Source organism: Paralichthys olivaceus, chromosome 14 (genome assembly GCF_024713975.1).
Source record: "Paralichthys olivaceus isolate ysfri-2021 chromosome 14, ASM2471397v2, whole genome shotgun sequence".
Classification (NCBI taxonomy): domain Eukaryota; kingdom Metazoa; phylum Chordata; class Actinopteri; order Pleuronectiformes; family Paralichthyidae; genus Paralichthys; species Paralichthys olivaceus.
In genome coordinates, this window is record NC_091106.1 from 6,561,416 (window position 1) to 6,589,298 (window position 27,883).

The 27,883-nt window shown below is 39.3% G+C and overlaps 1 protein-coding gene across 4 annotated transcripts in view; it reads left to right on the forward strand.

Moving 5' to 3' along the window:
- The first annotated feature begins 13,503 nt into the window (after positions 1 to 13,503).
- The window catches only part of LOC109635895 (regulator of microtubule dynamics protein 2), a 35,753-nt gene continuing 21,373 nt past the window's right edge, over positions 13,504 to 27,883 (forward strand). The window contains exons 1-3 of one of the 4 annotated variants that reach the window (XM_069538892.1): positions 13,504 to 13,772; positions 14,106 to 14,173; positions 21,232 to 21,686. In XM_069538892.1, the coding sequence (XP_069394993.1) occupies positions 13,577 to 13,772; positions 14,106 to 14,173; positions 21,232 to 21,686 (719 nt within the window). In that variant the 5' untranslated portion in view covers positions 13,504 to 13,576. Of the gene's footprint in view, positions 13,773 to 14,105; positions 14,174 to 17,634; positions 17,774 to 18,338; positions 18,456 to 21,231; positions 21,687 to 27,883 lie in introns of those variants that run through there. The other 3 variants (XM_069538893.1, XM_020097376.2, XM_020097385.2) reach the window with 3 other exon arrangements.

Sequence of the window (27,883 nt, forward strand, 5' to 3'; positions counted from 1 at the left end):
GTCTGTCTCTGCTATAACCTCCGATGTATGATGAAGGAGTAACACATTTCTGGATAGTTAGGTTTTTCCTTCAGCTGTTGAGTCACTCATAATAGATCATGCTAATGCATTCCTGCATAACGTGAACAAAAAATTGACTGAGAATTACCTAATGTAATGACTAATGACTCACCTGTAGATTTTCATCGGCAATGGTGGAAAAAACAACTCCCATGATCCCACACTGCTTCACAATATCATTAAAGTATTTTCTTATTGTTTTTGTTGAGAGACCTCTAGCAGCATATTGTGAATTTAAGCGATTTGGCAGTAAATGTCAACAAATAATTATATATTCACTCTTATTTTAGCTCTGCTTTGGTTTCAATCTCCAGTGGACCACTGCTGTTTAGCTGTGTCATGCTCAGCTACATTCTCCATCTAGTGGTTTTTTGTCTGTCTGCCATTGTGTTGTGTTGTTAGATTGGTAGTGTACAGTGTCCTGCTTTGACTGGAAAGGATGTTGACTCATGAAAACGTTTAAGTTGTGGGCAGTAAAACCACAAAAGGTTGATGATTTTCTTTGGTTTTGTTTCTACAGTGAAACCCTTTGACATTACACAGTCATTTTATTCACTGACACTTTTAAAATATTGATTTGAGCAACTTTAATATCGATGCACAGAGATGGTGTGAAGAAAAAAAACTTAATTCTGGAAAGTGCAAGTAGTATTTATTTAAATGATTAAAGGTCAATTAAACCTTTGTGCTGACAAAGGTGTGTAACGCAACTTCTCAACTATCACCTGCCACGACTGTTACACAAGGCTGACACTGTAGTTTAAAAGCTGACGGTCGTAACACGGTGGCGACTTGTCCAAACCTGTAAACAGACGGGAAAAACACAGCCTCCGTTCTAACTTGATACCACTTCGGTTACTGTCTGTCTGACCAGATGAAGTCCACACATCTGCATTTCTTTACTCAAACACAGAAATTAGCTCAGAAAGGATTGTGCAGAGGCCTGTAATAATGGCCTCTCCCCCAGAAACCCTGGCCTGTGTCAAAGGCAGAGGGAGATGCTGCGGGGGCTAGACAAATACCAGGGATACCTCAGGCTTGATTGTATTCAGAGCCACTGAGCGTGTACAGACACCAAGCGTGTGCAGTGAAACTGAGCACATGCAAACAACTGAGGCACAGAGGGGACATAAAAGAGCTGATCGTGTGCGAGAGGACTTTGATTGGAAGCTTACAACTGAATTATAACTGAATTAACCAACAAATTCATCTTTCAAATATCTTTCCAGCCAACAAATGAGAAGTTTCAAGATCAATTTACCAAGGTTTTGAGTTATTTTTGCATGAATGCAAACAAAGGTCTGGAAGGGAGATTCCCCAAAATTCAGAAGTATACCCACACATTAGCGTCATGCTGGTAATATTGAAATAAAATGTCTTATGTTGGTTTAAATTAGCAACATAGTTTAGACAAATATTGTGACCTCAGCCAAAGAGAGTTGTGTATTTTATGTTTTCATTGCTGTTTGTGTGTCTGTCTGCAGGGTTACACAAAAACTACACAACCGATTTTACTTCATGGAAGTGTGTCACATGTGCTCAGGAAGAACCCAATATCCTCATTTGGAACAAATTTGATTAAGGGGGTGGCTACATGATTGTTTTCTTTCACTTTCTGGCCAATATTTCAATATTTTGTGAACTTCTCAAGAAATAACAAGCTCAAGTTTCGAGTTTAATTCTTATGAACAGTTGAAATTTGGAGCAGATGCAGACAGTTTTCTGTGAATTATGCAAGGGTGATGTTTATTCAGTCACTATGGTAGAAATAGAGATGGGAACCTGGAACAACTACAAACTTAGCTACGATAATGAGAATATGACATTGATATGTAAATATGAATATGAAAATGTCTGTCTGCCTGGTATAATCTCAATATCTGCATATGTAATATAGTGTTTAAGTAGCCAAAAAGCCTTGGCAGAGGTTTTTACTCTCCAAGTTTCCTTCTAGTTACAGTATTTTTTCATTAATATATGTGTATTTTGTCTTTTTGAATGAAAATGTTTGTCCATTAATTTTTTTCACCAAGCCTCATCACATTTTAATTTGCTTTGGTTGAGGAACAAATAAACTAATGATATTTCCATTAACCTAATTTGTATTGCGTTAGTGCTGATCAGGAAACATTTCCATGATAACTTACTAAATTAAAACATCCACATGTTATATCTGTCAGTGTGGTAGCCTTTAACTACACTCACTGTTGGCTCTAGGAGCAGTCTCACAGAGTTGCATGGCTTTTAAACTGTGTCTCAATTCAGGCTGTTCCATTTCAAATCTCAGACAAATGAGTCCTTCAACTTCTGAACAAGGAAGAATCCAGCGGGTGGATCATTTCTTTAGCCAACTCATCACAGGATTCATTGCGCACCTGTGACAAAGCTAACTATCTGGGTGGTTTACCTGCAGAAAGCGCAGCCACTCAAAGTGGCTAATAATGCAACCGCAAGAGCAGGAAATCATCCATAGACCAGATCATCTCATTTTGTTTTTGCCTTTGCAGTGTATGCCATCAGAGCCGCCTCCTTTACGGGTTGCATAGACCACATAGCATTTAGTTTTGTTGTACACTTATTAATCTACACCAATTCCATTATGCTTGGCTTCATCTTTGGCGAGAAACTATACTTTGGTGCTCCTCCCACCTGACTCACAGGCTAAAACAGTGGATACATCACTGTAAACCATAATGGTAGCATGTACAACTTCAGGCATCAACTCTTTAAACATCAGTTAAGCTGAAGGATACTGGGGGAGTAAATGTTCCTGAACTATTACAGAGATGTGTGGTTTGCATTGAGAATACACTTGCCAACTACGACTAAAATATAGTCTTATCTTTAAGGCTTGTGTGATATACTTATTCAACTGTGTGCAGTGATGATTTATGGGTATGTAGTCTGTGAAATGCATGTAAGGTTATTGTAAGGGATGAAGTATTTTTTAGAAGCTGTTGTTTTGTACTTTATAAAGACTGAACCTGGTGGCCAATGGGTTAGGGTTTTGTTTTCTGTTTCTGTCACCACCTACACTGACTTGTTATCCCTCATATTTTACTAGAAAATAATTGATATAATCTTCTAAACCTTCAATCTACCAGGTCAGACAGAAACACTTTTTCTTACATGATACCATCTGCCTCAGTTCCTTGGGCCATGATTAATCTCCTTTGTAGTCATTCCTCAATCCGCTCTATTTTACTTGAGCCCAGTGTAAAGCAATCTTCCAACGCTCCCAGCTAGCAGGGTCATGGAGAAATGGTCCTTTAGCTTTCTTCTGTGACATAATGAGTGGCCGCATATTTCATCCACTGCACTGTAAATGGTCTCTATGCCCGATGATGGTAGCTGGGTCATACAGAGGGTGAGGGCAGTGGAAAACACCAGGGCTGTCTGGATATTCTGATTCCCCCAAAGGACGGATCAAACAGTGATCTACACCTCTCCCATGTGGTATGCATTTGACATGGGTTAGGGGTGGGGGTGCAGGCTCGGCATAGGTCCCCTCCACTGTCCCAGACAAGGGGCTAAATCATGTGGGGCAGACATATCCGACCCGTCCCATCTGGGGCTGCTTATCTCTAACTCAGCGGAGCCAAGTCAAGCCGTCAATCAGAGCTGTCAGCCTTCAGGTAGAGACAGAAGTGTTTGTGACGACAAGACAGAGGTGTATTGATGTAATATTAGAGTATGTGGTGGTAGAGTGGGTCGTCAACCCAGAGGGTTAACAGTTTGATTCCAGTCTCCCCCATTCCATGTGCAGAAGTGTCCTCGGGCAAGATACTGAACCCCAGAATTTCCCCTGTAGGCTGAATCGGTGTGAGTGATGTGTGATACAGAAAGTGCTGCACATAGATGCACTGTATGAATGTGTGTGTGATGGGGTGAGTGACAGACTTGTACTGTAGAGCACTTAGAGAGGGTAGCAAGACTAGAGAAGCTCTATATGAATACGGACCATTTACCATTATGGGGGATGGAAAACAGGATGATATCTTTGCATCTCTGGGTTGAAATGTGTTGGATTTGACAGTGTGGGCTATATACGTCACCAAACCATAAACAGTGGGCCTCTCCAGTGTGTCGTGTGTGTAATGCACAGAAGATAAATACAGTAGGCCTAGCTGGCATGTTTCCAAGTGGGGGAGACAGAGGGAGTGAGAGTGTTTGAATGGGAGATACAGCTGCAGGTTGCGTTTTATACAGTGTTCAGTGGAAGCATTCTTCTACACTGAGTGTATGTGTGTTTGTGCTTCACCAGGTGCCTGGAATCCATCTGGACAAACAGGCAATATTTCACTCATGGTCCTTTGTGTTGCTGAACACCACATTTAAGTCAGCAAAGAAAGCCGGAGAATAACAAATGTTAACTTAAGGCCTCCTCTGAAACAATACCCCTCTGTGCATGACGGAGGAGTTCATCAACAGGCTGTCATTACATTGTTTTGAATTTATATTTCCCAGCGGCACAGTTCACCGACACATTCACAGTTTCCAAACAAAAGGAATGCTCCACATTTCTCTCAGATTAAACTGCCCTGCCTCGAGGTAGCTAAACATTCATTAGTCATTGAATTCAGGCTTAATCAGCTCCACATAATTGTGTGATCGGCTGCAGTAACGCCCCAGGAATGTCGGTGTTAACAGCACCACGGGGCGTGTTTATCCTTTTTCCCGTACTGCTTGCAATTTAAAATCCAGAAATAGCATCATCCATTTAAATCATTGCATATATTATTACTGCTATTTACAATTAAACATTTCCTTCCTCACAGCAGTTTACAACAAGAGGGAAAAAACAGATGCATATTCTTGTGTCACCAGTATTATGTTACAGCACAGCAGCCAAAAATACATAAAACAGCCTGTGTGGGGAACAAACAAGTCAAAAAAAGTTCTTAACACTCTAAACTAAGTTATAAAATAGTGAAAGTGGGAATCGAGGGAATATATATAAAATATATATTCAGGTTTAAGATATTTGCACATATTTTAGGAGAATTATATAGTGGAAATCAGAGGAGAGGGATATATAAACTATTATCCTTCAACTACATTTTCTCCATAACTTTCACCTTTCTGTTTGCCTCTACTGCATTTCCAAATTTGTATAACTCTAAAAGGCGGCTATTTGTGAGAAGAAAAAGAGAAAAGAGAGAGGAAGAGAGAAAATGAAAAAAAAAGAAAGCGCAAGAGAAGAGGACAGAAATAGTTTAGGGTGTGCAGGCCCGGCTCTGACCACTGGCATGCATGAGGAAGCAGCCTCCATTCCACCGGCCAGCGGATGGTTTAGAGACACTACAGAGCTCACAGCTCAGCAGCCCACATGCAAGTCGGCTGGCTCTCCCCACCCTCGGCTATTCTGGGCCTCTCTGCCACTGTGGTGGCTTTCACTCGGCAACCGCACAAGTAAAGCCTGCGAGAGAAAAACATGGGAAATTGAAGCTTCAGGCGAGGAGGGAAGAATATGCATTGTTTACCATGTGCTGTGCCACAGTTTTTTTAGCTGATTTACGGGACTGCGGCATCGCCAAGACAAAGACATCCAGCTGCTGTTTATAATGTGTTGGCATCAGCGACAGCAGTAAAGCATGTTTAAAGCATAATTTCAGTTTATTCTAACTTGGATTTCACCCTTTGTTGTTTTGGCTGTCACTTCCATCAGTTATGATAACATTACTGACCACAAGAAGTGCTAAGATGTCGCAATATATGGCAATATCACAACAATTAAATCTGACTGGGAGAGGTAATCCAAAAGCAAGTGCCTAAATCAATAGATAGCCAATTTATCTAAATCTTGTGATCTGGAAATAACACAGAGAGTCAGTATACAAACTAGTGGTACTTTTGTTGCAAAAAACTACAACTATAGCAGGTTTGGTAGATCTAAGTTGAACCAGAAACAAGATTTGGCTAAACATGAAGTTTATTTGATACCTGGTGAGGTAGTTGGCACGCTTCATACTTTCTGCAGAAGCTGCAGGTTCGATTCTGACCCGTCCCTTTGCAACATGTCTTCCCCACTGTCTCTCAACATTTCATGCTTAGGCTGTCCTATCAATTTAGTCTCTTTTGATTGTGCATGGGAAAAAGTCTTCTGGGACTTGTAATCTTCCATCCATTAGTTATCCATTCTGCTTATCCTTTGAGGGTATCCTTTTATTTTTGTATTTCCCTTTGTTTGTATTTATTTTACAGCACTGTGGTCAACTCTGGATGTTTTAAATGTGCTTGATACCTAAAATTGACTTGACATGTGTGCATCGCATGAAAGGGTTTCCTCTACCTTTTTTCTTTTCCTGTATTTATACTCTGTGAAATGTATAAGTCTGCTCTTTAAAAAACCCTAAAGGTCATCTGTGCAAGCAGCTTATTATGATCCATATTTATGTTTTATTGTTATAGGTGACCTCCAGCAGCTAAGTGGTTATTTTATTCCAAACCTTCATCTTTCCCCAAAAATAACTATGTAGTTTTGTGCCTGTGATGGTTGAAATTTGTTGTAAATAGGTAAATAAACAAATCAGTTTTAAGTATCATGATCCTCTGAGGGTTCAACATTCTACGAGTCTTGAAAAGTTACTTAAAAACTGTAATAGATTACACTGAAAACAACATTCTCATTCACAAGCAAAATCACTTGCTACTTTACTTTTTTTTCTCAGCTTGTACTTCACAAGTTGTTCGAATTTCCTCTCTCTCTTGTTTTCACTAGTTTATGTTTCTTCTCATTGGGGCCACCCCAGAAAGCCTACAGATGTCAGGCAATTATGCAGCACTTCTGACCTTCTTGTGGCTCGCACAAAATTGATTGTGAGTTAAGTTTCCCACTTGTAAAACAGCAAATGTGACACAAATATCACAAAACAAATGTGGGCCTTTTTTTGGCAACGATTAATCTGGATGTGAACCTAAAGCGGCCCATGTGGTAAATGGTGAATATGGCCCAAATAGCACAAAACCAATTCAGGCCACCTTTGGCACTTTAGTTAACATGTGGCATTGCTATGGTTTACTTGTGGCCAAGATCTGGCAAACATCAGGAGCGGCCCGCCCATGTGTCATCATTCCATGTGGTATGTGAGCCCTATGACAGTGTGGCAGTGGGACAATGTGGGCCAAAATAATTTTGCAATGTTGGGTTTAATGGTGAAACTATGTTTTTTTCTAATTAAGTGTCTTGTAATTTATTTGTGGATTTTACGGTGCAACTTTTATAATTCTTGGTTGTGCTGTTGCCTCCTATGACCACACTGCAGCATCTGTTTTTTATCCGTTGTTACAAATCACTCCACAATGGCGTCATCCATGTACACTGTTAATTGACGACATAGCATTATATTATAATATAATATATTATAAATTATACAGTTCAGTATAATATTAAAACAAAATTGAAGTTAAAGGAAGAAAGTTTAATACCTGTAACATCATGAGCGGCAATGTTTGAAATCTTCCATACAACAATACGCAGATTTATTCTGCTGAGCTTCCATGAAATGTTAGATTTCTATTCCTCGTAATTCTTCCTGAAACTTTTACCATCTCGTGCTTTCAAAAGAACACAAATGTTTCCTCTGTGAGGCCTCACTGCTCGCAGACAATATGAGTCTGTGTTGGAAGCTGAAGCACTTCATTGTGTCATGGACAATAAAGCATCTTCTAAACCTCCTACTGAACTTTCAGTAACTTGATGACATAACCTCACTGAAGATTGCTTTATGAGTATGACTTCACCCTCGCCTGTTTTAAAGAGGTCAGTCAGCTCTGCTTACTGGAGATTTACCTCCTACATTGTACCGCCATGTCCCATCAGGATAGAAAAAGATATTTCACTGATGAGAATTAAAAGTAGTGGGTGACATTTAAGTGCAGACAGTATTTCACCATCTATGAGTGAACTCATTTTTATTTGCTGGACACGTACTGGTTCCCCCCTTGTAGAAATCATTAAACATTGATCAAAAGAAAATGAAGAAAGAAGGAACACAAGCGGCTTCTCTTTGAAGCTGCAGGATGTTCTACAGCAGCGTCTCCGGAGGCCGCAACAGACTCTGAGCTGCGTGTTTCTCTATCGCTATCTTTTAGTTTATGTTTGTTGTAAGTTGCAACTGGTTTTGAGAACACAGACTTTAACCAGACGTGTTGGCAGCATTGATACGTGAACGGCATTGTTGTCGGTTGATCCACCACTTTGGTCCAGAGAATATCTCACAGTTATTTGATAGATTTCCGTAATGATTTTGCACACATTGATATGTCACAGAACTAAAATCGAGTATCATGTTAAGTAGAACTTCAAAAATATACAAAGACTAATCATCGTTAATCATTTTCATCAGCATCAGCTCTGCTTTGTGTTTGGGGCTAAGTACTGACATTAGCACTGAGCTCAAAGCACCACTGTGCCTAAATTCGACCATAGCTTAAGACTTATCGTTTATTAACATTTATTACTATTTAGTTAAAATGATGAAGGTCTTGTTAGATCCCAGTGTTGCCTCAGTACAGGGGTGTGTGGACCAGCTCTCTTTTTAAAGGGTTAGAGTTCATGGCCCTATAGAGAATATCATTCAAATAAGACCGATGAAGCTGGTGGCGAGGAAGCACACTTACTTTCTATCTGCCGACATCTAAGGGCCTGTCCTGCTTCCACTGAAAAAGCCCCTAACTGAGTAACCGTCTTTTTATCAGATACATCAGTCAGTCACACCCGCTAACGGCAGCTCTCATCTCATAGATCTGAGCTCTTGGTTAATTGCTAGGATTTGGTTTAGTGGCCCAGTAAGTTCAAAAGGATCTGTTTGATTTATTGGCTAAAGTAACCTTCAAGAACCATTAAACACATAATTCCAAAGGAGTTTTAGTCTTGAAAGTCCACAACTTCTGTTTAAATGCATTCGTAATTGTTATTGATCAGTTATTAAACAGTATTCATCCTCTGATTTATGATATGGGTGAACAGAGATTTCAGAGTGACAGTGTATACTGTGTATAGTGTATATTTGCCAGTTTATAAGATGCACACAGCTATAAATCTAATACAACAGACTTAATAAGTTTTAAATATCTGTTAAAGATGCATTTTTATACATGAGCTTTCTTATTAGATGGGGGGTGAAGTTATTTACTTTGAATCTTGCTCTGATCTTACTAATAGTTTGTTTGGTTTTAAAATATCTTAATAGGTTAAATCAAGAAAATAGAAATAAATGTTAGTGTGAAAGTTAAACAAATAATAATACTATTAATTATTATTATTATATTATGTAGGCTGCTGCTTGCGTTGAATAGTATTATTGTATTGCATCATAGTGACTGTCGTTCCTATTATTCACACCGCCCCACCTGATTCAATCAGTCTTGTTTGGCAATAGTGAATTTATACCAGAGCAGGGCAGACGTAATGTAACTTCCCTTATAGACATGACTCAGGCTTTCCTCACCTTCATATACGATGCAGCCTGGGTAACATGTCTGGTACCACCGACAAACACAGACTGTGTTTAAAAGCAGATTATCTTGATCTTTGGCTTATTCCAAACCACAAGGAGTTGTTGCGTCTTGGCCGATGCTGACTACTGATGGAGCTGATTATTGCACACGGTGCAGAATGTGCTGAGCAGGATGATGAGCAACATCTCTGCTTGTCAAACATCATGTTTAAATCCTACCTGTGCTCCTCAGCCTCACTTAATCCCCACAGGAGGATCTCAATACCCATTGTTTAGTCGCCACCTGGTGGTCATGCTGTGTTTGCAACAAAAAGTGTCTTTCATTATGTGGATTTGAATGCTGAAGAATGATGATGAGAGAGGTCATTCAGATGGCCTTCATTTAGTTTGCCTTAAAAATCAGCTGACAGTTTATTTTTCCAGCTAAATGATGTGGGAACACTGATCAGATAAGATAAATGTTATAAACTGGTGTGTTGACTTTGTGGCAGAGGACTTGGGGGGCTGACCAAAGTTCAAGGAATGTGTTTGAGTTGTTTTTTCTTGTCTAATGTTTGGCAACCTTGTGCTTTCACCAAATGTTCCAGTTTCAACTTTCATTTTTGTTGTGAGGGACAAAGATCTCTTAAAATCTGTGAGTTGGGTAAGCGATGTGTATCTGTTAATGGAGGAATGCATCATGTCTGATGACATGACTAATTATACGTGCAGAGGAGGACAGAGAGGAAGGAAGAGATCGTTAACCAAGACGTCCCTGATGTAATCTGTCCGTCTGAGACTTTCCAAGCAATCACCAGTGGTCACCACTCTATCGCTCTAACCATTCTTTGAGCTGTGGTAGGTTGTAGTTTCTGTATGTCGAAGTGCAATCTATATATGGTCAGTGAGGCGATGTAAGGCAGTCTGTACTCTAGGAGCTCGTTGAACCAAAAGAGAGGGCCCACTGAACAACACTGTTCTAGTTTAATTTTGTATATCTTCTTCTTTAAATTGTCCATTTCATTTTATTTATGTACAATAAACAGTAAATCCATTAATCCAAAACTGCTCTTTGTTTTTAAAAATATCTCCAAAATATTTAATTGACCAAATTTTTGCGATTTGCAGCAAAATGAACATGAATATAAACTAAAAGGAACCAATGGGTTATATATATTTGAATTAGCATATACAGCATGTATACAATATCCCGCACGTAGGGAACCTTTGACCTCTGGGCCACTCACTTCCTTTACATTTTTTACAATAGTCTACTATTTATTTATTTATTTAATTTACAGCATTGTTCACTAACTTACTTTATTATTTACTATAACCAATGTCCTCTGCTGAGCCTGTGAACTTTTTTTTTTAAAGGGACATGCAGTGAGGCCCTGAAATAATGGTGTCAGATACCATAGATGGAAACAGGAAGTACCACAGCTGGAGCAGGAAGTACCTGCTAGAAAAAAAGAGTTGATCTCAGAAAAGATGGATGGAGACTCCACAAGAATCTCACCCTATAAAAGAAGATGTTCTCGCAGATATAATCGGTCTGTCCGGACAGGCTGGGGTTTATTTTGGTTGTTGTCCGATAGAACCTCTTAAACTACTGCATATTGCAATGCACTGCAGATAATTCCAGGGGCTGTCTTTAATTGCTTTTCTGACTCCAGTGAACTCTAAAACAGCACTGAATGGACACACAATGTTGGAGAAGGGCCAAGGGTTTTTCTGGTCCAGCCCTGGGTCACTGCGACATTGAGAGAGGCATATCCTGTTACCTGGGTGAACCTGCCTGTGCTTCAGAACAATGCTAGGCAGAAGCTGTTTTTTCTGCCTATAATTGATTGTCTGATGAAAGGCCCTCACTCCTCCGAGGTCAATAGGTACCAAACTTAGCTAAAATAAATCATTTGTTGTCTGTTCCACAAGACTGAAGATACACGGAGCAGGCCCATCATAAGTAGGGCTAGTTAGCACCTCTACCTTGGATGAAAGACTGAGAGGGATCAATTTCGAGCATGCAGGTGCATCAGGGAACAGAAAGCAAACTGTGGAACGACCCTACTACATGAACTAGAGGATGAACCACTACCACATCCAAATAAAACAAGGAAGCACAATAAATAAACCTGGTGTATAAATGTAATGAATAGTCGAGGCATATTAATTTATAAACATGATACCATAAAATAAGAAAAGATAAAATATATAACAATAAAGCATATTGAAGATATTAATAGTCAAAAACCTAAGTAAGAAAGAAATATATTAATGGTGAAAAAAAAGACTGGTTCAAGCAAGAGGGAGAAAAACTACAACAGGGATTACCACCAAGCAGACAAACAATGCAAAACCATAACAGATCAGAAGCAGAGGTCTAACCCCACTTCTCCCTTTCGCCAAAAAATCCACTTCCATTTTAAAGTGAAAAAAATCCCTGCATGACTGGACAGTTCTGATCGACTATGACAGAATGAGATACTGGTGATGATGTGCAGGTTCAGCCAGTGGGTGGAAGCTACGCCAACATCAAATCCAATCAAAGTTTGGGTTTACCTGACACCAGTTCATCTGATAATGGAAAGCATTTGTATCACAGTTTATCCATGCAAACTCAACTGGGTGGAAATCGAAGACTATGAGGTCACAATATTGTTAAAGTGTTATTTAGTTTCCCTAATGTAAATGGGACAGTACAGGAGAGGTCAGGAGAAATCCACTTAACTCAGGAGGATTTTCAGCAAAGACCACATCCCAGTCCATTTCAAGCCTACCAACACACTGAGGCAGAAACTGGTCCATCCCTAAGACAAAAAAACTCTGAGGAATGCACTGATCTGTACATTGGGGAAACTAAACAACCCCTTCACGAACGCAGCTCCACAGGTCAGGACTCAGCAGTCCACCTACTTCTAAAGGACAAGGAACATTGATTTGAAGACAACAATGTCTACACTTTGACCAGGGAAGACAGATGGTGTGAAATAGGAGTGAAGAAAGTTATCTACATCAAACTAGAGAAAGCATCTCTGAACAGAGGAGGAGGTTTTAGACACCACCTATCAGCCAAAAACAATACAATCTTGACTCCCATTCACTACAATTCACACCTTAGGACATATGACTAACGGGGGGTGGGGGGGTTTCAACCACCCACAATGACTCTCAATGAACCAACAGCAGTAGCCTCATTGGGTTATCTGAATGACTGTGGCAACTTTCAAACCATTTGCTTTTTCTGAAAGATGTTTTAGGTCTTGCAACCCCATCGCCAACACTGGACCGAGCTCCTTTATCCAGTTCCACTTGAAGTCGCCATGTGTTTGCCGGTCAGTTTGCAGCAGAAGTAACTCAGCAGAAAATAGGATACTCTTGTAGATTTTTTTTTCAGTCTGTCCGGACAGGCTCTTGTTTATTTGGTTGCTGTCTGATAGAACCAAATAATAATAAGACCCCCTTTCAAAGCAATACAACAGCAGTACTTGGAAACAGATCTGAAGTAGGACCCAGCTTTTTCTGGCTCAGCCCTGGTTCATTGAGGCCTGACACAGTCAAGATAAAGAAAGGTAGATACGTAATGTTGCACTTTCCAACAGAAAATTACATTTTGCTGTAGTAAAAGACAAGTCAGTGTCTCTAGTTTGTTGGGATGTGGTCACAGTCCAAAGGTCAATCTCGAACGCCACTACAGCTAGAAACATGCAACTAAAACTGGATAAAGTTAATGCTCAACACGTAGAATTAACATGACCACATTCACCAACAAGACAAGACAATGTTATTCAGGCAGGTTTGTGGTGACTGAGCTAATAGCAAAGAAGCTTAAACCTCGTTCAAAGCAGAATTAGTGAAGGAACCTTGTTGCTGCTGTGGAGCAGCTACAACCAGACAAACTAAAAGTAACTAGTGCAAACACCGCATGCTCCTATTCTGCATGGGAAAAAAACATGCTTCAGGCATTTTGCATCAACTATATGAGCTGCAAAGCAACAAGTTTGAGTGAGATTCAGCAACTTCTCTCTGCTCGAGTTGTATGAACTGTCTGTGCACCTCCTGAGGATTTTCCAATTATGAGGACTGGTGCACTGAAGTTTGCATCTTTTTTGGAAAGGACCTGCAACAGTGGGCAGTTATTTTCAAAATTTACTCTTGCAAGGACTCGGTTCTGCTCAAGACTTGGAAACCAGCTTCGAGAAGCATCATCACAACCATCTGACATCAGACACCGTGCTAAAGAAAAGCAGTTCCAGTGGCTGCATCAGAGAGGTAAGTGTGAGCTTAATAACTAAGAATAGCCCTGGAAGGATATAAAAATGACTTGATAGGAACCCTCCACTCCCTTGTTTTCAACTGAACATACATGTCAGTATAACATGGGCTTTGAGATAATAGTGAAGTCAAATGAATAACTGAGTTGAAACACATTGGTGTAGTTCAAATTTGACTGCATCTGTCATTCACCTATAGTTAAGTTTATATTTCATCTATGTCCATTGCACAGCAAATATTTTAATAATGCTTTGAAAAATATAATATTATGCAACTCTTGTCCGCTATTTGAAAGTTCTTATGTGGTTATCGTAACAATTCTTGTTTCAGAACATATAACATATGCTGGGTCTAACAAGACAGTGACTGTCAGACAAGGGACACAGGGTTTCAATAAGGTAGGTCGGATGTGTTTGTGTTTGTGTGTGTGTGTGTGTGTGTGTGTGTGTGTGTGTGTGTGTGTGTATGTGTGTGTGTGTGTGTGTGTGTGTGTCTATGTGTGTGTCTATGTGTGTGCCTGTGGTAGCTACAGCTGTCTCAAAAACTCAAAAGGTGTTTAGTTTGTCCAGTCTGTACCACTGTAAAAAACATGGCGGCCTCCGTAGAGAGGACCCCCTGAATGTAAATATTGATATTGTAAGTATTTAAATATTACTATGGTAAAGAAAACTACACTTCATACAATTTAGATGAAATTAACTAGTGAAAATATCATGAGGATTATTCTACATTAAATTTCTGCCAATAGATCCCTTTCACCTAAATCTTACACACTGGACCTTTAAAGTTATTGCTGATTTTGAACTTTTTAAATTCTTTTTCAGAATGTTTTTATTAATTTATTAATTCAATGTCACTTTTGTTTGTTTGTAGATTTATTGAACTGACTTTGAGATTGTTCCATTAATACTGAGTTAGAAAGTTGTCAGTCTATGACATGGTTAAAGTATAGAAAGAAATATTATTTAGGTATTTATGACTTATATTTCGGAAAATTTAAAATTTTTACATAACTACCTCATTAATATTACTTGCAAAAGAGTGAATCTATTCAGATATGGATGATGCAAAATGTTTTGATCTTTCAACGTTTTGGAACTGCTATGTCAGACTTCAGTATGTTGAACTGGGATTGCTTTAGAAAAACTTTAAATGTTACAGTCTAATGAAAAGAAGAGTTGGTTGTGAAAGTTTCTAGTTATCTACATCTTCTACCTCAGCTATGATACTGCAGCGTCAGATAATAAACTGCTCTTTTCTATATATTTGTAAGTGAATGAAGAACTAGCTGATTTTCTTGTTTGGCCTAAGTATAAGAACACCGAGTGCCTGCAGACAAGATACAAATCAAAAGAGCCTGGAGGCCTATGGGTTGGACTGTTCCAGTTCCCTTCAAACACTATATAGTTAAATAATACTGTGAGTTCTGTTATGCAACACTTGCCAAATCTTTCTGGCTGAATGAATCTTTAAACTATCTGTAAACAGGGTTTGCTTTTGTTCCGCTGAGGCAGTCGGCTCATACATGAACTCCTGCATTACTGACAGGCAACAATTGGGCTTCACGCTCTGTACAGTCCTGATAGTGATGCCCTATTTCACCCCGATTCTTCTCCCATGTATTGTTTGACATCTGTAATGGGCTTATTTCTCTGCACAGAGGCAAACCTGAGGCTGTTTTCCCCCCTGTAGTGTGGTAGCTCAGGCAGATGTATAGTGGGTGGATAAAAACGATAGTGTTGACAATATCTGCTTATCTGCTGGCTTTGACCTGATGGGAGCAAGGCCACGGCTGGATGCGCCTCCCTTATCGCCAAGTCTATGTCTGCGGGGCCAACCCACAGCCGCTGGCCAAGCTTTTTTTCTAAACACTGCCATGCCTCCAGGTTTCAGGTGGGCTTTTTGTTCTCTGTGCAGGCAGAATGCAGGCTGTGGGTTACGGAACAATACTGTGTTCAGAGAGCAGGGTCGAAACTGCACGTAGCGATCCCCACATCGTATTATGCAAGGGAACTCCCTGTTATCCTTGTTTCCATAGTAGTACACCTTTCTATCTTTCAGTTAGAGTTCACACGCTTCTGCAAAGTCACACGGTTACCCCAGGGAGAGACAATAACTATTTATTTAACTAAGTCACTGTGCTTTTTTTAAACAAATGTATTTATTTGTTCGACAGAATATTTTCCAGTCTATTAATCACAATGTATCCAAGAGCTAGAAACAGGTCAGCTGGACTGGGTTGAGTTTCTTTCAGATGTTTCAGCTCTCATCCAAGAGGCATTCTTCTTCAGGTATCTAACTTCAGTAGGAGTCATTTAGAGGCCTGGACCCACCCTGCTGTTGGTTTTGTTGGGAGTCATTTGCAGATCATTGAGAGTCATTGACCCACCCACCCCCTGTGAGTCATCTGTCCTAAGGTGTGAATTGTAATGAAACGTCCTGGGGATGGAAGTCAAGACTGTATTGTATGTGGCTGAAAGATAGTGTCTTAAAGTATTGTCCTCCTCTGTTCAAAGATGGTTTCTCTAGTTTGATGTAGATGGCGTTCTTCACTCATCTTTCAAAACCTTGCAAAATCCTCCTGAGTTTGTCAGATACTGCAACATAAGGGATCACAACGTTGGTCCGTTGATCCTTTTTTTCCTCCCTCTCTGTTTCTCCTTTTTGTGGTTTTGGCAAAGGCCAAGTTGGGATAACCACATGTTTTAAGATTCTTTTGATATGTGTTTGTTCCTTCTCTTTTACTGTCTGACTTTGTGGCCAGAGACTGAACCTGATGGTGCAGGGTTCTGATAACCCCGAGCTTATGTTCCAGTAGGTGGTTTGAGTCAGATTGTAAATATTGATATGTGTGTGTAGGTTTTCTATATACCTCTATGATGAGGTGTCCATCACCTTCAATATTCAGTGCACAGGCCAAGAAGGCCAGACCATTAACATCTTCCAGAGTGAATTTGAAGTTGCTGTCCGCTGTATGATGTGATTTGTGAAGGCTTCCACTTCCTGTGTTTTAATTTTTAACCCAGGAGTCATCCATGTATCTGATCCAATGGGTGAGAGTGGTTACTATGAAGGAGCTCAGGCCTCTGTTCTCTACCATGTAGAGATTGGCCACTATAGGAGACACTGGTGGTCCCATGGCACAACCGTGTTTTGTCTGTATAGCCCTGATTAAATTGGAAATAGGTAGTGGTCAGGCACAGGTCAGGGTGCAGATGTGGGCTGGACTGAGGTTGGTTCTGCTGGGAAAGGTATTGTCCTATCGCAGTTGTTTCCTTGAAGTCTTTACTGCTTCTGTGGTGGGGATGCATGTGAAAAGTGACATATGTGACATACGTGACATATGATTCCATGATTTCGTCAGGTTTCGTCTGATTTTCCATTAATTTCCATTCAAATCTTGCGAGTTCTTTATGTGGTGTGGGGTGTTACCAACCAGATGAGAGGGGATGGTGGCTAGGTATTTGGCAATGTTGTATGTGACCGAGTTGATGCTGCTGCTGATGGGTCTGAGTGGGACTCCTTCCTTGTTATCTTGGGGAATCCGTAAATAAAGGGGATGGCCTCCTATATATAGCATGACCTGGATGACTGAGAATCTCCACAGACATACTTCATCACAATTTAGTTTTAATGTGATGAATTGATGAATATGAGGAAGTGTTTAAACTCAAGCATCTGGTGAAAATCATTTACAAAGAAATAAATGTTTAAAAAATAAACAATAACATGATAAATATATCAGATATATGGACACAATTGAATGTGAATGTGGAACACACAGAACATATGGAACCTCTAGTTAACCATTCTAATGCTCCTCTGCAGCCAAATGTGATGTGTTGAATACAAATCTGCCAGAGTAGGTCTTTGTTCAGTGACTGCAGGTCCAAGGTTGATGTGATAATACATGTGTTTATTAACTTCTTAAATCCTGTGGAATGTTCTATCCAAGTCCACTGCAGGGACAAACTTGAGAGAGGAGCAAATCTTAAAGGGTGAGTCACTATTTGAGCTCATTATTATGGAACTATGATTATGAGCCGTATAATATGTATTCTTAGTAATATGAAACGTCATTATACTGTTTACTCAGACAGAAATAAGTATATGTGCTATAACAGATGCAGATGAGACTGGGAATATTCTAAAAGGAAAACACAACATATTACTCCCTTTAGAGACAGTTTTTATTGCATGTCTATGTTGCTACTTTTTAACAACAAACTCTTTGCACTGCGGTAGATCTTGTTCGAACTTTGGCCTCAGATTATTCACTGGTGTTTTGCGCCGATAAGACTGATGAGAGCTCCTCTGAAAGAAGATAATTCTGGTGCAAAAGATTTAAACGTGTTGAAGGTGCCACTAGATTTCACACACATTTATAGATAGATAGATAGATGAACTTTATTGATCCCAGTTGGGAAATTGTTGTGTCTATTACATTATCTTTTATAAATATAATACACTGGCAACGTAATACTGTAGCACAACGTAATAGTGAGGCCTATTATAATACATAATAATATAGGTCAGTATTCCACTGAACGGCTGTTTGTGGCGTAAGATCACGTCACTGGAACCCCTCATAGTGGCGCGTGATCCCGCCCGGAACCATTAGGCGGTTGCACCAGAGAGAGTTGTTTAAGCAACAGAGGAGGCTGCTAGCTGCACAGTAAGGTCTCTAATGTCGTCTGTTCTGTCGGTATTTAAAAATAACAACCGTGTGTACATGTGTGCTGTGCTTGTGCTTTGTGTGAGAACAGTTTTAACTCCATAGCCTCGGTGAGTGACTGGGTTTTCAGTGTTAGCCTCAGTGTGATGGTGTTAGCATTACCGTGGTGGCAGCAGCAGGGTCACTGGCAGCTCATTGAACCAGTCGTGTGGATGAAAACAGCTCTTAGCCAAAGGGTGAAGCTCGACTCTCTCGTTGTAAAAAGTGTCTGCTGGCAGCCTAGTTTATGCGCCTTCTTAGAAACGCGTTGATCCAATTATCTAAGCTGGGTGAGCAGCCAGTTCCTTGTAAACACAGTGTGAATGGTTTTGTGTTGGCTTCTCTCTCTGCAGTCATTGTGACACGTCGGATGAAAAGCTCTGGTGTGTGTTATATCATGAACTAAGGCTGGATTCCATTTAGCTGCTTTGGTTTCAGGGTCTTGGTACTTTGCAACGCTGGTGCACAGAACAGACCCATCATCAATGCTATCAGCTCTTTTCCTGTTATAAATAATGATAATAATAATAACTTAGGTTTATATATCGCCTTTCAGGACACCCAAGGACGCTTTACAATAACAACGATAGAAATCACCAACACATTCAAATGTCTGCTGTCTCATAGAGGGTTTTGTTTATGGTAGATGCTTAAACAACAAGAGCTTAAACCCAAAGCAGGACAGAGTAAAGTTTAGAATTACTGTGCACAACTTTTAGAATAAGATTTAAAAAGCTATTATTCATCTCCTGTTGTAAATGTCTAGTCTTGATGACCACTCAAAACACTTCACAGGGCAGGTTTGCCATTCACCTGATCACGTCATAGACTATATATAAAGGTTCACACGCACATTCATCGAGTACATTTATTTGCAGTGCTAAATCACACATCAATTGCACACTAGTGGCACAGTCGTCAGGCTAAGGGGCAATTTGGGGTTGATTATTTTCTTTAAAAATTGTGGGGAGTGGAATTCAACCCTGACCATCTGGTTAGTGGACGACCTGCCCTATGTCTTGAGCCACAGTCGCCCCTGCTGTGTTCCTCCAACTTTGTATATACGTTTGGATCGACTTAAACAACAACAGTTACATTTGGAGGACGTACACAGGCAGCATGATGCATAAACACAGATAAGAGTTTAGTGTTTTCTTTTTGGAGGAGCCACACGTTGCTGTGTCCCTGACCTTCTCCTTGAGTTGTGACATGTTCTAGTCATCAGATTGCTTTACTGGTCACTACACACCACCTGTTACCTTGTAATCAGGAATTTGAAATAGTCATGCTTTGTACACTTTCAAAAGTTGAGACGATTGATCATTACACATATGAGCACATATTGGATATTTAAGACAGCCTGCAGTGTGGATGTAGTATATCTCTGTGTGCAACATGAATTTATCTGCAGAACAGGTTTTACTAGAGAATTTAAACATTGTCCTAATAAAATGAAGGGGAATATACCTAATGTTTCCTTTTAGTTAATAGTTTTCCATATATAGTGTACATTTACATGGAGGAGGCTTGGAAAATTTGTCGTTAATGCAACTTAAAATGTGGATCCTATGTCTTCTCATGTAATGTGTCTCCAGTTTGTCATGCTTATTCTTACAAAGTTTAGGTATCTTACAAAGGCTTTATTCACAGCAGATACTTTGACTTGCAGAGGAGAAGCACAGGCTCATAGGCTCTGTCAAGTTAAAGTTTCCAGTGAAATAAGCAGTGACAGCACCTGCAATAATTGTACCTTTGACTCATCAACTAATTTAAGAATTAGAAAGCTATCAATATAGAAAGTAAGATTTGGATGTTTTCAAAGCATCTTTAGTGATAGGACATGTCAAAGAGTCATAACTTATGTTACACATGCTTATATCATTCATGAAACCTTTAAAATGCAAAATCAAAAGTTGTTATCTGGTGGGTAGAACCTTGCATATTTAGACACAACTGTACATTTTACTGACGTTCTTTAAGCCTTTTACATGACTACATTTGCCATAATGCCATCTATACCTTCATTACAACCATCTACTCTGTATTAACTGAAATTAGCGTGTTATGGTTTATAAGTCTGAATCACACTTTTTTTTCATTTTGCAGTCAATCAGAAACACTCTCACTTCCATTAAAGGTGTATTAAAACTATAGTTAAACTCTGAAGAATGTAGGCCACAAATACAGTTTCTCCGATATTAACTTTGACCTGTTACCTGAGTATTTTGAGGGTCAGCAAGTAGGCTATGGAGCCAGGCTTATCATTTCCGACAACCACATAGGCTGTGAAAAAATATATTACCTATGTTATACAGAAATATAAAATTAATAAATTAGACAAATTTATGTCGCAATTCTTTATTTTACAAAAAAATGTTTGATTCAGGGAAGAAATCAATAAAGAGGACTGTCATACCCTCTGAACCCCTACTTCCAGCTATGCTCTCTTTGGGCGTCGATGATGCATTGGTGAGTCTTTTGGGTCAGAACTTAAACAGTCAAAAAAGTCAAATAGTGATAGAGAATAGTTTTTCCTCTGATCTCTGGGGCTTTTGTCCCCGATCTCAATTTTTTCTATTTTTCAGCACTTGATTTAATTCTCTTTTTATATCCTCCAAAATGTCTTATCTGTGAAATCCATTTTTAAATATCTGTATCTGTTTGTATGTGTATATGGAAATTAAGCTGAATGTTTTTGACATCAATGACCTAAAACACTTTATTTCTTAATGATCTTTGCAGAGATCCAGGATGGCCCAGGCAGACGGCAAGTTGCTGGTTCTGGGAGCGTTGGCTGGAGTGGCTGGTGTCAGTTTGGCTGTGATGTGTTACCAGGGCTTTAGTTCACGACGAAGAGCCTCTTGGGCAGGGCCATACCTCAACCGCACTAATGAGCATGGGCCTGGCATCATGTTGGTGGACGGTCCAGGTCTGCCAGAGGGTCAGGCTGAGGTGCTGGAGCGCCTCGAGGCCCTGCTCCAGTGTGTATCTGAGCTCAAGGATGAGATGAAGGCATTGAAGATTGCTCTGCCTACACTGCAGGAGCAAGTCAGGGAGGAGCTGAGGGGGCGTGATGAAGCACGTAGAGCCAGCCCCCTACACAGAACCACGCCAACACGGAGGAAAAGAGCTGCGGGCGCTATCAGTGGCACCAGAGCTGAGGCTCGGAGCTCAGAAGAGGCAGAGAGTGAGGGAGGGTGAGTACGTTAAATGGTCCGTGTAACGTCGTTTTAAATCTGGAGTAATGTCTCAGATATGTATCCTTGCATAGTTCTTTCAAGTTACCCAGACACACTTGAGATTTTATGCCAGTAGTTTATTTTTCTGAATCCCCTCAGAGCTATTCACAAGAGTAATACTGCCACATTTCATCCTCATCCCTCACAGTGACACACCTGCATTTTGTTAAATACCCTTTTGAATCCATTAGTTCAACTAAGCATTAAAAAATTCTTAGAGCCTCCTATTAAAGGAGAAAATGTTTACACACACACTTTTTACTTGTATCATATGAAAGCATCTCCTCTCTCTCAGATGTCCTGAAAAAGAACATCCCCCTTCCTACACGTACCTTTTCCTATAAAAAAAAAGTGGAACATAATGCAACAACATGAATATAAATAATACAGACTGACAGCTCTGTTTTTTGCAAGATACCTAGTGAGTCTGTCAGTGGCCGTTATTTAAAAATGACAGCAAAGTGTAGTGCATCTCTGGTGGACACCTACAGTATCAATAAGATGTGTCTCACAACAGTGGCTGCCTATTATAAGGCTTTATAAGTATTTTTCTTCTCCTATGATGAATAGTTATTACACATTATCATAGTAAAGATCAGGGATGACACAACAGCAGAAAATTGGTAGTTGGTACTAATACCATTGAAATTCCCTGATTCTTGACACCAAATTTGATATCACAGCAAAATAGAAAGCAACGGAGGCGGCTACACTCACGCACACCTCAGTATAGTCTGTTTCCAAATAGAAGTCTAGATTGACTGTTAGGGCGACAGAGCAGAGGTGAGAAAACAATAACATAAACATGAAACAGTTGGTGTGACAGCCAGTCAGTCAAATGATTGCAGAGTAGATGAAAGTTGTTTCTTGCGCTACAAAAGCAGATTCGACCAGATTAGAAGAATTGTGTGATTTTCTGTCAATCTAATCCAATAAAGTGTTTAGATTTAGGCTTTAGATTCCATTAGATGTTAGATCAAAAGAGTGATGAGTAATGAAACAAACCATTTTACATATTGATAATTGTAAAATTAATGAAGTTTAGAGCCTGGCTGGTCCGATATAATTTTCACATATTGATGCTGATAGTAAATAAATACACCTTTTCAGGTAATTGTGCAGAAACGGTGCTTGTAATACTTAAGAGTCACTGTCATCATTACATGGTTTGTCCAGCAGACTCCACTGTTTACAATACTTAGAAACTGCTGCTGCTGCTCAAGAGTCAACACAGAACTACAGCGGAGGAGAAGTTGCTGCAAAATCCTTTAAGATTTCATTAAAATATCTTTGTTTCATTCTTCAGATCACCAACATCAACATTTATGATAATATTTGCTGATATATTATAATCTATTTCAGCATTGGCCACCAACTCAGAGCAGACCCTAGTTATTTCTTCATGTAAATCATTCTTGGTGGCAAATTAGCTTTATTTCAATAATTTCCACATCTACTGATCAGTGTGGGGATGAAAACTTTCCTACTGTACTAGTGGAACTTGCCTGCCCATTTTATGCAGTAAATTATAGTTTTGACAGTATGTACATTAGCCTCAGGTGCTGCAGAGAACAGCAGACTAATCGAGCACCGCATGCCGAGTCATCCGCCTCCACCTTCAGCTAAATGCCTTGAACCCGTGCCAGCCTTGGGTAACATAAACAACAGATGTGTTCCTTTTGAATGGACTACCAATTCAAATCTCATGTTATAAAACCGATATCAACAGTGAAACAATGATTAAGGCAGGCTTCTGTGTTTTCCCAACACGTGGCTCAGACATTGTAACAAATCTAGGGAGCGAATCAGAGGTTGCAATGTTGTAGCACATGCAGATCTATGCAGGTTTGAAGAGGATCCTTATCTGCTGTTTGAGTAATTAACCTGGATTGACCACTGAAGGGAGTGGAGCATGTGGAATGCCAAGAAGACTTAAAATCCCTTTTGTGCAGCTGCTCTTGCATCCAATGAAGCTTAGATCAGACCCGAATGGCTCCTCCCCACCTCTGTCACTGTCCTTCCAATATTGGATCAGTTCCCTTGAAGTGATTTTTACAACTAAAGCAACATTAATGAGGCCATCTGATTAATCCAATCCACTGTGTCTGTGTACTTTATGAATTATATTCCATGCAGAGGTTGGGTTGAGTGTGTGTTTATTTATTTATTTTTTTTCAGGTAAGAAGCCAATGTCAATTGTTACACAGTGTTCAAGATTCCAGAGATAATTCAGATGCAAACTGATGCATGAAGGGATAAACACATGTAACTGGAGAAAAAAGAGAAAAATCCTATTTAAGTTTTCAAGGCATTTGGCATTCGTGTATCATCTGTAGAGTTCTCATGTCTTCCTGCAGAAGATGTTATTTCACCATTGTTGTGTCAACAATAACATATAAAGAAGTCATGCTCTCACGATAAAAGTATTTCAGGTCATATTTGTTGGCAAAAGAAGACAGACAGTTCCTCGATGGGTAATAACACCATATCATATGCGTTTTCTCTCATGACGGGTAACCAAGTCACCCTGCCCATACTTATGTTACCATCAGCCTCCTCATTTGCCAAAGGAGCAGATGGAGGTGCAAGACAGCCCTCTAGCCGGTTTGGTTCACAGGTTCACTCTGGTTCACAGAGTGACAGTCGTTGGCTGCATCAAATGCTCTTAATTACAGCTCGGGTTATTATGCTTTAAAAGAAATCACATCACGCACACACCTCCCATAATTAAAGAGCACTTCCTGCCGCACTGTTATTTGTATGAGCAGAGGGTCTGGGGGTGAGTGGGAATAGTGCAGTGAAGAAATTCCAGCCCCTCAGGGAATGAGTAGTGTTCCCCCAGAGGAGCCAGTTACGCCCCTAACCAGCACATTCATTTTAAAGGGCTCTCTGTGTGTGTTTGGCTTGATTGGAAGTGTTAGGAGCAAAATATCTGTCCACAGTATCTCCACACAATATCTCTGCAACAGTCATAATTCTCAAGACTGGGACATGATCATAGTTTGTTTGTTTTTATATAAAATTAAGGCTTTAATAATATATTTTAAATAAGTAAGAATGGCTTATCTTTTTCTTTGTGCAAAATGTAAACGTGCAAACATGTCAGTCTAAGATTTTGCTGCATCAGAGACAGGTTGAACTCATTTTAAACTTTCATCTCCTATTATTATAATAGCAATGAACAACTGATTTGATTAATTATTAATTGTTAATTGTAAATATCACTAATGTACATATCATTAGTCGGGCAGCAGTTTTCCAATAGGGGGCATCATACAAGTATGTTTTCATGACTGTGTGGAGTTAATTGCTTTTTAGCAACGTGTTGGAATGTTGCTTAAATTTGGATTTTTGCAGCAGATCATTTAAATAACCCAATTTTTCCAAATCTGTGCCGAGATCTTGGTAGTGTGCCGAGATCTTGGTAGTGGAACCAGTTTTGGCAATTTGTCTGATAAGACAACTCATGATGCAGTACTTCTGTAGAAACATTCACCACTACAGGAACAATTACTGAGATGTAATGTAAATGCAGACCCATCCACTTGTTCCAGCTGTTTACTTCATTGACTCCTCATATGTCACAACTGCTTCCTCAGAGCTCTGCAGATAAGGAGACCCATCTATCACCCTATGCGGGTGCCAAACTGTCATAGGGCTCATTTAAAAGTGTGTTGTAGGAACTTGTAGTTCCTCGAACAGTTCCCACTATGTTTATTATTCACCACACATCTCTGTAGCTCAAGGACATGACCACTTCTTTTTTCCTTTTCCAAAAAATAGCATCTATGGCACTGGATAGTGGTTGACTTAAGCAGATTCAAGCGGCGGCAGTTTTGTTTAGTGACGGGCAAGCCTGATCAACACACACATAGAAATGTTTAGACAGAGAAAAAGGAGCTCATTGTTTAATTTGTGATTAAAAGCTTTCCTCTGTGATTTGATGGTACGTGTTGCTCCTGCAGCTGTCAGTGTTGAAGACATTCAGATTTATATCCTCAGATTCATACCTCAGTGAAAGGCTTTCAGCCAAACAAAAACATTTATTGAAGTGAGCTGTGAATGTGTACACAGCACAGACACATTATGATGCTTATTTCGTCCAAGTCAGTTGGTCTGACCTATAACTGTTGAATTTGACTCTGACCACCCACGTCTTCTATTCATATTCATTGGTTCGACAACCTCCACTGCAAAAGGTCCTTCATGTAATTATCTGACAAATCAAATTATTAAAATTTTAGGCCATAAATATTAAATTATTATTATTACTTTATAAATTGTATTAACGTCAGTCTCTCTTTTAAATGTATTTTTGAGGAAACGATTTGCATCAATCAAACTGAACCTTTTTAAACCATTAAATTGACTATAACCAATATTTAATTAATATCACTATAATTTTTTTATACAAGCAATTGATCACATGAATGAGGAACTGGTTCAATTTTGAAACTGGTTCTAAATTGACGAAACCATCATGGTATGCTTCTGAGCTGATCAATCACATTTCGCAATGATGGAGTTGTGTTTTGTGAAACAACTATGACACACAGATGCATTCATATCACAATCATAAACTGTACCAGGATGTCTCAATTTCTCACAATGCAGAAGAAATGGCAAAATATCTTAGATACGAACGTTGCTATCTTGCACCAACGATTTTCACAGAACCAGTCAACGTTTTTCATTCCACATTTTGGCACCGCAGTAATACACCTATTATACCTTTTCTTGACAGTTCCCATATATACATTGGTTTCACTGTACAATACCAATTTGTCTCGATGTGAAAGAAATTCTCAAACAACTAAACTGAACTGAACAAGGAAACTTCTAACAGTGCATTATTTATTATATATAGTTAACGATATTTTAATGATATTTTGTCCAAGAGATTATTGTGATGAATGATATTGTCAATGTGAAATGTGAAACCATTTTAAGCCACTGGTATAGTGATAATGTTTTAGCATACTCATGCAAGAACACCCTTTCAAAGAGTAATGAACTCAATTCTAAAGAATATTCAGTCTGACATTGGAATTAGAGTTAAAATATTATTAATATTATTATATCCTACATAACTAAACATTAATAAAATTAACCACTGACAACCACTACAATAATAAAGAATAATAATATATTTTAACCACACCCCTGAGTTGGTACAAACCCCAGTTTCCAAATTAGTTTCTTCCTTGTGCTATTTTAAGAACAAAGCATTACAACATCTGAACCAAAGCGGTTGCATGAAAATACAAGATGAATTGTTGATGTCATTCTTGACTTGCAATGTCATCATGTATCTGTAAGATATGAACGACAGTTGATTTTTTTTCGTCCAGTCTTTAGTTTCTACCTGTAATGCTTCCCACAAGAGAGGACAGTTCGACACACACCCAGCCATGTTGTCAACAGGTGGCTCAGCAACTGATCAGTGGGGAAGTGAAAGTTAGATTAAAGATTCACACCCTGTCCAGCCTTTTGGGTCAGTCAATCAGCCATTGTTGTAGAGAAGGCTTTCTTTGGTCCTGTCACCACAGCTACAGGCACTGAATGAACCAGGCTGCATGTTCTGAGACCTGCTGATGTTGGGATGGTAACTGGTTTGTTTTGAACAATGTAACCTCAGAGACTGCTGTTGCTAAGCCCTATTGAGAGATCTCCTCATTGCCCTTTGGGGTCTGTATACTGAAAGGATGATCTCACTTACTGAGCTCACAGCCTGTTAAAAACAAAATGAAGATATGTGTAAGTATTATTATTATATAGCCAATGTGAGCATTACCAGCTGTTTACTCACAGATCCTCAAGAAATATCATACATTCAACATAAAACTTTCCTTTCCATTCCTTTACTTGCCTGTCTTGATTGGTTACTTGATCGACAGAGAATCATTTACCATCAATTTGAATAACGAAGTACGTTTTAGACAGTTACTATGCAAAAATGCCAAACATTTGTTTGAAGAGAGCTTGCTTGTTTTTTGTTAAATAAACATCTTTGGATTAAGACTGTTTGGTTAGAAAAAAGTAATTTAATAATATCACACTAATACTCAAAAATGGAAATAAGTTTATTTTTAGTTTATTAGCAGTTTAAGAACAAAAAAGAAAAGCAAACATCCGCTCACTTTTGTGAAACAGTA